A 12147-nucleotide genomic window follows, 5' to 3' on the forward strand; every position below is an offset into this window, starting at 1 on the left:
CAGCGCTGAATAGTGGCAGCTCAGTGGCAGTATGAGCACAGCAGTGCCAGAGATGCAGCACCGGCATAGGGCTTCGACATGCCTCCCCAGCAGCCTCTCACTCACAGCACTCTCTAGACAGGCCTGGCCTCTCCAAGCTCACTCTCTGCTCGCGCTGGCAGCTCCCAGGAGCTTGGCCACAGCCACTGGCTGGAATGGATGAGCATCTGGGTGCTTCCGGCAGCTGCCTGCCCACACGGCCCCCTTCTTCTCCGGGCCAGTTCTTTGAGCTGCCAGGGGCCCTCAGCCTCCCAGTCCCCCCATCCCCAGCCCAGGGAGCATGCCTACCATTCAACCTCACTCGCTGGGGCTGCCAGCCAGCCCTGCTGGGTATAAGTCACCTCAACTTGGAGCAACTGGAAGCGCACATGCGAGTGACAGCCGAGAGCTTGCTCCTCGGCTCAGGAATCGGTAACCTTCCTCGTTTCAGGGGGACCAGCCCCCACGCAGACACATTGAGGCCCTCAGGTCATTCTCCAGGCATCCTCCGGAGCTTACCTAGAATTTGTGTTTCATGTAGAAAAAAATGACCTAACGTAGCTAGCCTGCATCAAATGCTTGTTAAATTACCTGGTGTGTTCTCCCATTATTTTGCAGAGAAATGGTGCCCTGCTTGGAAACCATGTCAATCATGTTAATAGTGATAGGAGGGATTCCCTTCAGCAGACCAATACCACCCACCGTCCCCTGCATGTCCAAAGGCCTTCAGTTCCACCTGCAAGTGATACTGAGAAACCGCTGTTTCCTCCAGCAGGAAATTCGGTGTGTCATAACCATCATAACCATAATTCCATAGGAAAGCAAGTTCCCAGCTCAACCAATGCCAATCTCAATAATGCCAATATGTCCAAAGCTGCCCCCGGGAAAGCAGCCCAGCATTGGGAGCCTTGAGCATGTGTCTGAAAATGGGCATGATTCCTCCCACAAGCATGACCATGAGCCTCAAGGAAGGTCCAGTCGGAAAAGGTAACCTTTACAATGTGTTGGCACGTGGTGATGTTGTGTCTGCCCCCACCCCCATGCGCTGGCACAGGCAGGAGATCCCCGTGGACATGGGCAGTGGAACCTGTGAGTGCCACGAGGTCACGAGGTCACGGCCTCTCCGGGGCCTCGCTGCAGGAAGGCACTGAAGGACAGCGGGCCCCGGCCATCCTGTGTCCTGCTGAGTGATACGCTCCTTAAAATGGCAGCAGGCGCAAACTCCGCCCTCCCCAGTTGTGCCAGCAGACTTGGGGTTGGGCTGGCAGACCCTTCCTGGGAAGGGCTGTGTGTGTCAGACTCTGAGCACCTTGCAGTCCATTGGGTGACTCAGCTCCGCGGCTGTGGTGAGGAAGCAGCCACGACGGTGTGATAAACTTGTTTTATTTTGGACACTGAAATGTGAACATCGTAGAGTCACAGGTGAAGCAATATTTTTCTTCCGTTGATGGTTTTCAGTTGTTTAGAAATATAAAAACCACCCCTAGGTCATGGCCATGCAGAAACAGGCAGCAGCCGTGTTTGCCCCGTGACCCACAGTTTGCCAGCCCCGCTCTAGGTAGTAGCCTGGTATAACTGCATTTTAAATTCTGTTGGACATATTTAATGTTTATCTTCTCCCTTCCTCCTCCCCTCCCTCCCTTGTTATGCATTTCCTGGATAGAGCCCGCTATTATGAAACTTACATTAGGTATGTGCCCCCTGCCTGTGTTTATGTGTGAAATACTGTGTGTTATAAGTGTGACCAGTTGGCCTCTTTGAATGCGGAGAGATGAGAAGTTCCTGCAATATTTTAGCTCAGGGCTGTGCACTCAGGAGGCGGGGGAGGGGGGAGTGGCTTCTTTCTGCCACATACCAGGGGTCAGGCCCGAGGGCCATATAAGGCCTGTGAAATGATTTGGTCTGGCCCTGCCAAGGCATTAGGGATGAGTTTATTAAATATTTGACCAAATAGAGCAGGCTAATTTTTAAGTTGATAATTCTATGTGGCCCATGAATGATGTTATAAATATCCAAATGGCCCTGGGCAGAAAAAAGGTTCCCAGCCCTGGGACCATTACCACCCAAGGACTGGCATTCACGTGCCAGGTGCCCACAGACCAGACCCTGAAGACCTTGGGGATGGACGGCACAGGGAGAGCCACTGTGCACCGGTGCCCGGGCCTGTGACGTGGGCAATGGCTGCTGCTTTCTGGGGTCAAGCCTCCGGTGGGGTGTTGGTGAAAGCATGACCCGGCCTCCTAGAGACCAGGGGCCAGGTTTGCTCCTTTGCCTCCCACGCAGCCCTCAACACGTGCAGTGTCACCTGCTCCATGTCCGCTGAGCGGGTGGGAGGCGGGTGAGAGTGGGTGGGTTGGTGGTTTTGCTGGTGATGGGAGAGTAGGTCTGCTGGTTTAACAAGTGGGATCTTGGGCCTGAGGCCAGGGAGAGGGTACAGCACACAGCACTCAGAGGGAGCACGGGCCTCTCCCTGGAGGGAAGCCGTGTCACGGCGCGGCTGGTTTACTGAGGACCCAGGCCCGCAAGGCTAGGCTTCAGGGAAGCATGAGGACAGCTCGGGGCAGCGGGCAGGCTTGGAAAACTTGGCGGACATCATGCATGAGAGTCTCCCCTGGGACACTGTATCCAGAACTCCCGTCACCTGTGTGGGTCGGATGCAGCAGGAAGTGGGTGGCCAGGGAGTCTCTTTGTCCCAGGCTCTGAAGTCGCACGGGGCCCAGGTAGGAAGGAGCGGGGATCAGACAGATGGCCTGGGAGCCATCTTTTCCCTGGGACTGCTGGTCTCGAGGGCCATTTTCTTGCTCTGTTCCCCAAATTAGATCTACTCCTTGGCCCCAAGGCCCCTAGCCCCTAGTCATTGTGGTCTGGCACCAGCGTTATGCAAGGTACTGAGAGAGAAACTTCTGGTGCGTGTACACACACACACACACACACACACACACACACACACACGCTGCGCTGTTGCCAGTGGCCTTAGCCCAGTCCTGGTTGAGGCAGGTGTGCTCAGGGAGAAGCCAGGTGCGCGTGGGCAGGATGCTGGCTGCACGTGGAGGCACAGCTGCAGGGCGTGGCTGCCACCTGCCCAGGTGCTGAAGTCCTCTCTCCCAAACGCAGGTCCGACTCAGGAGATGAGCAGTTCCCCACTATTTGCCGGGAAGACCCAGAGGTCCAGGGCTACTTCAGGGACCCCCGCTGCTTGGGGGAGCCCGAGTACTTCAGCGGTGAGGAGGACTATGAGGAGGACAGCTCACCCACCTCCAGCAGGTGAGGGCTCGGGGCTCGGCCGACGTCAGAAGGCCTGACTGCTGCCTCTCCTTGGTGCTCTGCCTGTTGCTGACGCCCCGGGCCACCTTCAGCTGCACAGGACCACAGGCTCCAGGCCAGAGGAAAAGCTGAGCAGGGGAAACGGGGCCAGAGGGAGGCCGAGTGGAGACCGTCCTCCCGGGCTGTGACCATTTCCCCCAGGACCTGTGGGCCCTTCAGCGAAGGTCCAGACATGAGAGCTGGGCCTGGCGTGCAGGGTCAGCCTTCATCCGTTCCTTGTCTGCTGAGAGGCCTGTTACTTCGTGAGCGCCGCCCACGCTGAGCCAGGGCTCTGTCTGCCGAGCAGCTCTGCCAGCCCATCGCTTGGGGCCAGGGTGGGAGGGTGGGTCATAATGAACAGCTCCTGTTCCCCACTCTCATCGAGGGGTCGCTCAGCAGAGCTGCCTCTCGGGGCTTCTGTCCTAAAGGAAGAATGTCTGAGGTTAAAGGGGACACTTGCTTTAGGACACATCGTGGGCAGCACAGGGGGACAAGGCCACCTGCTATCCTCTTCTCTGTGAATTGCATCTCACCAGGACCAGGGGCCCACTGAGCGGACGTGGTACTGCCTGAGGTCCCTTCTGGTGTCGGAGCTGTTCTAACTGTTAGCCTTGTACCCCAGCAGCCATGGCTGGACCCTCGCGCCCCCTGCCCCCCATCCCCCGGTTCCTCCCGCCCCCTCCCCTCCCCCAGTCCCTCCCGCCAGCCCCACTTCCAGAACCACTGATCCTGACCAAGTGGGCCCGACCTCCCTGGTCACTGCGCTTGCACCCCACGCCCACCACTTGGCCGCCTTTCCCACTCGGCTGGCCTAGTCCCACCCTCCCTTCAAGGACCTGCTCCAGGGCTCCGCTTCTTCCCTTAATGACATTGAGGTGCCCACACTCCAAAGCACAGCCCACCTGGCCCCTCTCCTCCGGCGCTGGCCTTTTCCGTCTGCACCAGACGTCGTGCATGTGGCATCAGCTCAGCTCCTGAGGGGAGGGACCGTGCTTCATGCATCTTCGTGTCCTGGTTCCCAGCCCAGCACCTGGCTGAGGGCAGGCGCTCGGAGGGCTTCTAGGGGAGGAAGTGAGCAGGCGATCGCGAGCTTGCAGGAAAGCTGCAATCCACCTCTGCCCCGGGCCTGAGGCTGCCCTGGCCTGGGGGACACCACCAGCACCCCATTCATCATAGGCCTGCCTTCCTGGACCAGCCCTTGTCCTCCATCTAGATTCTAGAATCTTCTGTGAAGCTGAGGGCTGCCTTGTTCGCAGCTGGTCCTGCTGTGGGGAGAGGACTGTAGAGGGGTGGGCCGGGGCGGGGGTCTGAGCTAATGGGAAGCTGTTAACTGGGAGCTCACATGCCCCTTTCTCTCCCTCTTGCCCTTTTGACCACCAGGCAAAACTACAGCTACTACAGCCGACACCCAGGCAGCAGCTTGGATTTCGAGCGGCCCCGGGGCTACCACCACCCGCAAGGCTTCCTGGAAGACGACGACTCGCCCATTTGCTACGATTCCCACAGATCTCCGAGGAGACGCCTACTACCTCCCACCCCAACATGTGAGGCCAGATTTTTTGTTTGGGGTGAAGCCTCCCAGAGACCATGTGCCTCTCCCCCGGCCCCGGGGGTTGGGGGAAGGTGGTGATGGATGAGGAGCTGCCATGTCGGGGACCTGAGTCTCCAGGCCAGGCCCTGGTTGGAGACCCTATCGGCTCTCCTGTCTCAGCGTGCCCCGTGTGTTAGAGCTCAGACCACGTCCGCGCTGCTCTGACTCCGGGAGCAGAGGAGACGGCGTGCGGCCTGGCGTGGCCCAGCGTGGAGGGCCTGTAGGGGCTGTTCTGCATGTTTTCCTTGCCTTTGAGCTGGGGACCCACCCTCAGTGGGCAAGATGTGCACCCCTGCTGTTATCAGAGCCACTCTGGGGGTCGGGTCACCACCCTCAGGGCGGAGGGATGGAGCTAGACTGAGCGCAGGTCTGTTGTGCCCACGCCTCTGGGTGCCGGGTGCCTGGGGTTCCTGGTGTCCGCCTCCTCAGGCCACACCAGGGTGTCTCCTTTCTCCCCTTTTCGCCCTCCTCCCTCTTGCCTTTGCCTCTGGTCTGCCAAGGCCCTCTGTCCATGGGGCAGGTTTTGGTCTGGGTGGTGAGCTCTAGGGTAGGCTCCCATCGTGGGGCCTGGGAATCCCCTCCCACTGAGCAAGGGCAGGGGCTGGCTGCTGCCCCACCGGGTTTTTTTTGTTTTGTTTTTATTGATTTTTTACAGAGAGGAAGGGAGAGAGATAGAGAGCCAGAAACATCGATGAGAGAGAAACATTGATCAGCTGCCTCCTGCACACTCCCTACTGGGTATGTGCCCGCAACCAAGGTACATGCCCTTGACCGGAATCGAACCTGGGACCCTTCAGTCCGCAGGCCGATGCTCCATCCACTGAGCCAAACCAGTTAGGGGCCCCCCCCCCCGGGTTTTCCTGTGCAGGGGGCATAACTGGCGCTGCCCGGAGATCTGGGTCACCCCCGGGAGGAGCTCCGGCAGCAGCGGCCCTGCCAGCTCCCGGCTGGGCAGTTTGACTTTGGACATGTGGGCATTTGGACGATGGTTAAATATCCACTTCTGGTGTTTCTAAGGAGTGAAGCATATTGTTGAACAGGACTTTAATCAGTAACCAAAAAATAGCCAAGACACATCGGCTCCCAGTCTGCCGACTGCACACACAATACCGACCATGGCTGGGTGGCGCCGGGGCCCTCTCTCTCCAGCGCCCACACCCCTGCTGGGCGTGCAATCAGACCCATTTCCATGGTTAATATTTAATTTCGCACCCTGAACACACAGCACTTCTGGCCTCCATAAATACTGGATGACGCAAATGCAGTGAGCTGGGTGGAGGCCCGTGCCTGTGAGTCCATGGCCTTCCCGGGCCCTCCCTTTGGCGGCTGCGTTAATGCCCGCCATGCACAGATGCTGCCCCTCGGACGTGAGGAACTGAGTGGACACGAGCAGCTGCCCTCTGTATTTGCAAGGGCAAATAAAGAAAATGTATTTTATTTGCTTTACTGCCTGCAGGTTCAGAGCTTGGGCGGGGAGAGCATGGAGCTCCCCAGCCGATGTTCTCAGCCTCAGAAGGGTGACTTCCTCCAGCAGAGATGGGTGTGACCAGAGGAGATGAAGTGGGGGTGTGTGGACCCCTTTTCAAAACCGAAAGGCACTCTCAGGGAGAGGGGTGTGGTTTTCCTTTCCTGGCCCTGAGTTTCCACACCCCACTTCCCCCCCATCTGATCCTAGGACTAAGGATCAGACAGCCTTCCTCCTTAGAACACTGTGAAATCGGTCCCCGTGGTGCGTGGAGGGCGGCTGTCCCACGAGGAGGCCCCAGCACGCCCCGCAGGGCCCTCTGCCTTGTTCCTCTGGGCTTCACGCACTGGGGGGCAGGGCCTCACAGAACCAGCTGGTGTCTGCAGTTTCCAATTCAGGAATTAGGGGGTGGCGTTTTGAGCAGGCCCTGTGAGCTCAGGAAGCAGAGGTCAGAAAAGGAGCTGCTGAGGAGACCAGGCCACCCACTGTCTCGGGGGACCAGGTGGGTTCCTGAAACGCCTCCCCTTCCCGTGGCGGTTTCCCGGGGGAGGCCTGTGGCCTGTGCTGGGGGACCCTGGACCACATGGCTCTCCTGTGCCGGCACCCCACGAAGCTGCAAGCTCTGGATCTCTTGCCATCGCTCACCCTGTGCATCAGCCTCTATTCAAAGCGACAAGCACGTTCTTTAAAGTTCGAGTTGTTCTTTTGTCTTGTCCTCAGTGCTGGAGAAGCTGGCTCTTCCCCAGCAAGAGGCTCTTCTCCTTGCCTGGCTGAGCCGATAGGTAGCAAGTCCCTCCCTTTAAGGCAGAGGTGTGAACGCAGGAGCACCCGGAGGTACCTCAGGCCCAGAGACGCTTAGGGAGCCTGGAGGTGGGAGTGAGCGGGGCGGTCGGCAGGGGCCATGGGTTCCAGAGCAAGGCTGTGCTCTTGCCTGCGATGCCTGGTCCCCACCACATGTAGGGCAGGGGCTGTGGCAGAACAGCTTGCACTTAAAACACCTCAGTGGGCTTCTTCCTCATCCTCCCTCCATCGCTTGCTGTCTCCGGGGCTCCCCGCTGGCCTCGGTGGCCACCGGGACTCCTGGCCCTGGTCCTGCCGGAGAGCTGGTTCCACAGCTGCTCCTGTGCTTCCCCCTCAGCGCATCGGAGATCCTCCTTCAACTTCGAGTGCCTGCGCCGGCAGAGCAGCCAGGAGGAGGTCCCGCCGTCCCCCACCTTTCCCCACCGCACGGCCCTGCCTCTGCACCTGATGCAGCAACAGGTGAGCCGGCCCCCGGGCCTTGCCCCGATGGCTCCATGGGCACCCTGTGTGGGACCCCCTCAGACACCCCCTTCCTCTTGGCTGCCAGCCCCAGGGGGAGGGAGAGAACCCTCCCATACACTGGGTTCCATTGTGTGACAGCCCTGCGAATAGACACTGTCACCAACCCCATCACATGGATGAGAAAACATAACTGAGGGTAGGTGAGTGCCTGAGCCCCCACAGGAGGTGAGTGACCACGCTGGCATTTGAGTCCAAGGCTGCCACCTGCCAAGCTGGGCTCTCTGTCTAGGCACCGACTTCTCCCCACGTCTCCCTCAGCGATGAAGACAGGGCCTGGGTACAGCTCACAAGGCGGGGAGTGGCGGCCACTAGACCACCCTGAACAGCCAGCAGTGCCCCTTATTTGCTCTGAGAGGTTCTTCCTTCATTTATGGAGCCCTCTGTGGGCAGGGTTCTGTGCTCACGGGGTGGGTGAGCCCCCAACCCTGCCTGCGAGGGGAGCGTGGCCCAGGGAGAAGGACCCCTCCACAGTGAGAGTGCTGGACAGGAGGGAGCGGGGGCCGGAACCGCTCACCAGGGCTTTGCCTCAAGGACATGGACTTCTTTCTGAAAGAGCACATCAGAGATGCTGTCCACTGTGCGAGGGGGGGAGGGGGGTGCAGGCGGAGGGGTTACCTGGTCAGGCGTCCGCTCTGTGAATGTGCGGAGCCAGCGCTCGGGCAGGTTTCCCATCCTGAGTGTCCGGAGCACATGATCGGTAGCTGACATTTCCAATCGTCTATTTGCGTCTCTCTGCCGCTCCGTACTCCTTTGTCCTCAGTGTGTACGTTCATTTTGATCTGTGTCCTGCTTTGTCCGGGACGAAGGACAAGCCTGGGAAGGCCCAGGCCATCGAATGCCAGGATGCCTTCCCTCCCTGAGCCCCCGGCAGGCCCAGCTGCTGTCTGCACGGCTCCCTGGTGGGCATGGCTTCCGTGAGGCCAAGGGCCTGTGCTGCCCATGAGATTGGGCTGGGTTCCCCTGTGCAGAGCTGGGGTGCCCTGTGCAGAGCCGTGGTGCCACAGAGGTGGAGAAGCAAGGCCTGTGCCCGGGGCTTCAGAGCAGGCAGGGGCCGCCGTGCGCACGTGCGCTAGAGCAGAGAACAGCTGGGCATCCCTGCGCGCTTGCCCTGAATGTACTTCCACGTTTCAACCAAGTGCCTGGCTGCCATGTTCACATGCCTGGCTTGTATGTCTTCCCTGATGCTTTGTCGTTCTGAAACAATTTCAGTTTTTCTTGGGAACAGTCATAGGAAATGGATTTGGGGAAAAGAAAATATAGTCTGTTGGAAAGCCCACTTCCCACTGCCGATCACGTGATTGACTCGGCGCGCTTTCACGGTCCTGGCCGGGGCTGCCCCCAGAGCAGTGCCTCGTGCAGGGCCGAGGTGCGAGGCCCGAGCCCAGGCCGCTGAGGACCCCGTCTCCCCGCTCCCTGTCTCCTCAGGTCATGGCAGTCGCAGGCCTAGATTCAAGCAGAGCCCAGAAGTACTCGCCGAGCCACTCGACCCGCTCGTGGGCCACCCCTCCAGCGACCCCTCCGTATCGGGACTGGGCGCCGTGCTACACCCCCCTGATCCAGGTGGAGCCGTCAGAGGTCCTGGACCAGGTCAACGGCAGCCTGCCCTCCCTGCACCGCAGCTCCTGGTACACGGACGAGCCTGGAATCTCCTACCGGACTTTCACACCAGCCAGCCTGACGGTCCCCAGCAGCTTCCACAGCAAAAACAGCGACAAGCAGAGGAGCGCGGACAGCCTGGTGGAGGCCGTGAGTGTAGCTCACCCGCTGCCCAGGGAGGGCCGGCCTGGGACAGGCACAGCCGGGGTGGCGTCCTGAGAACCACTCAGAGCAGGAGCGGGCGGTGGGCAGAGGGCCGAGGGCGGGAGGGTCTGGAGCCGGGCTACCTCGCTTCTGATCTGGCTCCACCATTTCTTAGCAGCAAGGATGGTGCCGACAGCATGAGTATAGACCAGTGATGGCGAACCTTTTGAGCTCGGCGTGTCAGCATTTTGAAAAACCCTCACTTAACTCTGGTGCCGTGTCACAGATAGAAATTTTTTGATATTTGCAACCATAGTAAAACAAAGATTTATATTTTTGATATTTATTTTATATATTTAAATGCCACTTAACAGAAAAATCAACCAAAAAAATGAGTTTGCGTGTCACCTCTGACACGCGTCATAGGTTCGCCATCACTGGTAGACCCACTAGTCACTGCCGAGCCTCATCAACAGCTGTCCCTGGGGTCACGTGCTGTTCCTGCGACTGTTACCCGTTGACACTAAGAGAGTCTTGTCTTCCCCAGTGGGTTTCATTCTTGTTGGGCTATGTATAGCAGTGGTTCTCAACCTGTGGGTCGCGACCCCTTTGGTGGTCGAACGACCCTTTCACAGGGGTCGCCTAAGACCATCCTGCATATCAGATATTTGCATTACGATTCATAACAGTAGCAACATTACAGTTATGAAGTAGCGACGAAAATAATTTTATGGTTGGGTCACAACATGAGGAACTGTATTTAAAGGGCCAGAAGGTTGAGAACCACTGAATTGTATAGTTTCTGAGCTTCGTGATATTTCAAAGCCAAAGCCATGTCCACGAGATCTGGCGAACACGGCTGGCCGCGAGGTGCATTTGTGCTTGAGGTGGGTTTTCTGTCCTTGTCCCCCCGCAGAGCTTTACAGCCCATTCATGCCGTCGATCCTCTTCCCTGCGCAGGTCCTGATATCCGAAGGCTTAGGACGGTATGCAAGGGACCCAAAATTTGTGTCGGCGACAAAACACGAAATTGCCGATGCCTGTGACCTAACCATCGACGAGATGGAGAGTGCAGCCAGCCACCTGCTGAACGGGACCGTGCACCCCGGGGCTAACGGGGACGTGAGCCCCGACTCGAGCCGCCAGGACTACGAGCTCCAGGACTTCGGGCCAGGTTACAGCGACGAAGAGCCAGACCTGGGGAGGGAGGAGGAGGACCTAGCAGATGAAATGATCTGCATCACCACCCTGTAGCCCCCAGTGGGGGGGCGGACTAGCTCTGCCCTCAGGTGGGGTGCCCGAGGGCCAGGGAAAAAGTGCCTCATAGTTAGGAAAGTTTAGGCACTAGTGTGAAGTCCGTGTTCAATTAGACTTTCGTGCAGGTGATGTCATGCCTCAAGGAAGCCATAAACCTGTAGGGAACAGCTGTGCTCAGAGCTGAGCCCCAGCTGCGGGGACAGCAGGTCCCGCCCGTGCACGGAGGACGGGCGCCGGGCAAGCCTGCCCTCTTGTTCACAGCCCACGCGGGGCACTTGCCCGTGCCCACCGCCCACAGGCGCGGTGGGGAAGGTTAAAGGTGATGACGATCACCGTGCCTGTGTCATTACCTCAGCCATCGGTCTAGCATATCAGACATTCACTGGGCCCAGCATCTCCCTCCCAGACACCCTGCTTCCTGGCTCCTGTTCTGAAACACAGTCAGTCAGGGCTACCCACCAGCCGTCCTCTGCAGAGGGAAGCAGGACCTCACAGGCAAGGTTTTCCGTTCCGTGACACCAGTTTGCACGGGAGCGCGCCGCGCAGATGGTCGGTTTCTGACTGTCAGGCCAAGGGCAGCCGTAAACTGGAATCCTAATGCACTCGCAGCCAGGTCAACTTAGATACGCTAGTTTGTTTAAAACTTAGACTTACTGTACATGACTTGTAATATACGATAATTTGTATTTGTAAAGAGATGGTCTATATTTTGTAATTATTGTATCGTATTTGAACTGCAGCAATATCCATGGGTCCTAATAATTGTAGTTCCCCCCACTGAAATCTAGAAATCATTGGTATTTTTACTCGGACTACACGGAAGTAGGAGAAATTGAGCCAATTCTCATTTATTCAGTGAAAAATCTTTTTGGGGGTGAAATTTTAAGTTCAAAAGAACTTGACACTAGATAGATTTTTCTAAAGTATTTTGAGTCCCTATAAGATACTCCCGATGACTCTTTGCAGTCTTCTCCCTGGGCAAGAGTGCTGTGACTTGAGAGGGTACCTTTTGCTCCACCACGGGCGGTTTTACTGTAACCCCCTTCCCCGTAAGTTCAGGACAAGACTGACCCCGTGGCATTCCTCGTGGTGGGTTTTCTCACCTGCCCACACAGAACGTTCTTACAGGTGAATGAAGTCCCTCTGCTCGTGTCCCCTGGGAGAGGTGAGGCTGCTTGTCTTAGGAAATACTAGTGAGGAATGCTGGGGGCGGGGGGTGAAGGAAGCAAAGTGACGCGATCCTTAGAGGGTTAGAAGATCGGGGTCCGGACAAATAGTATCGTTGCCTTTTTACAAAACATTGCTGTACTGTGTGTTCTCTCCGAGGGCTTTTATATGCAACTGAATGAGGGCTGACGTTTTCACTAGAATGCACTCCCCCTGCGATTGTACTTCCCGAGAAAACCCACTTTGGGATCGTTAGACCCGGCAAGGCTTCCTTTTCTGTTCA

At 57.8% G+C, this 12147-nt stretch overlaps 1 protein-coding gene across 1 annotated transcript in view; it reads left to right on the forward strand.

Moving 5' to 3' along the window:
• The window catches only part of CACNA1D (calcium voltage-gated channel subunit alpha1 D), a 289303-nt gene extending 277387 nt beyond the window's left edge, over positions 1-11916 (forward strand). Inside the window, 8 exon segments of the mRNA XM_023755748.1 lie at positions 637-897; positions 899-1005; positions 1682-1708; positions 3133-3282; positions 4702-4865; positions 7516-7637; positions 9126-9446; positions 10401-11916. Coding sequence (XP_023611516.1) covers positions 637-897; positions 899-1005; positions 1682-1708; positions 3133-3282; positions 4702-4865; positions 7516-7637; positions 9126-9446; positions 10401-10694 — 1446 coding nt within the window. The 3' untranslated portion in view covers positions 10695-11916.
• Positions 11917-12147: the final 231 nt, after the last annotated feature.

This window comes from Myotis lucifugus, unplaced genomic scaffold (assembly GCF_000147115.1).
Source record: "Myotis lucifugus unplaced genomic scaffold, Myoluc2.0 scaffold_83, whole genome shotgun sequence".
NCBI classification, from domain to species: Eukaryota; Metazoa; Chordata; class Mammalia; order Chiroptera; family Vespertilionidae; genus Myotis; species Myotis lucifugus.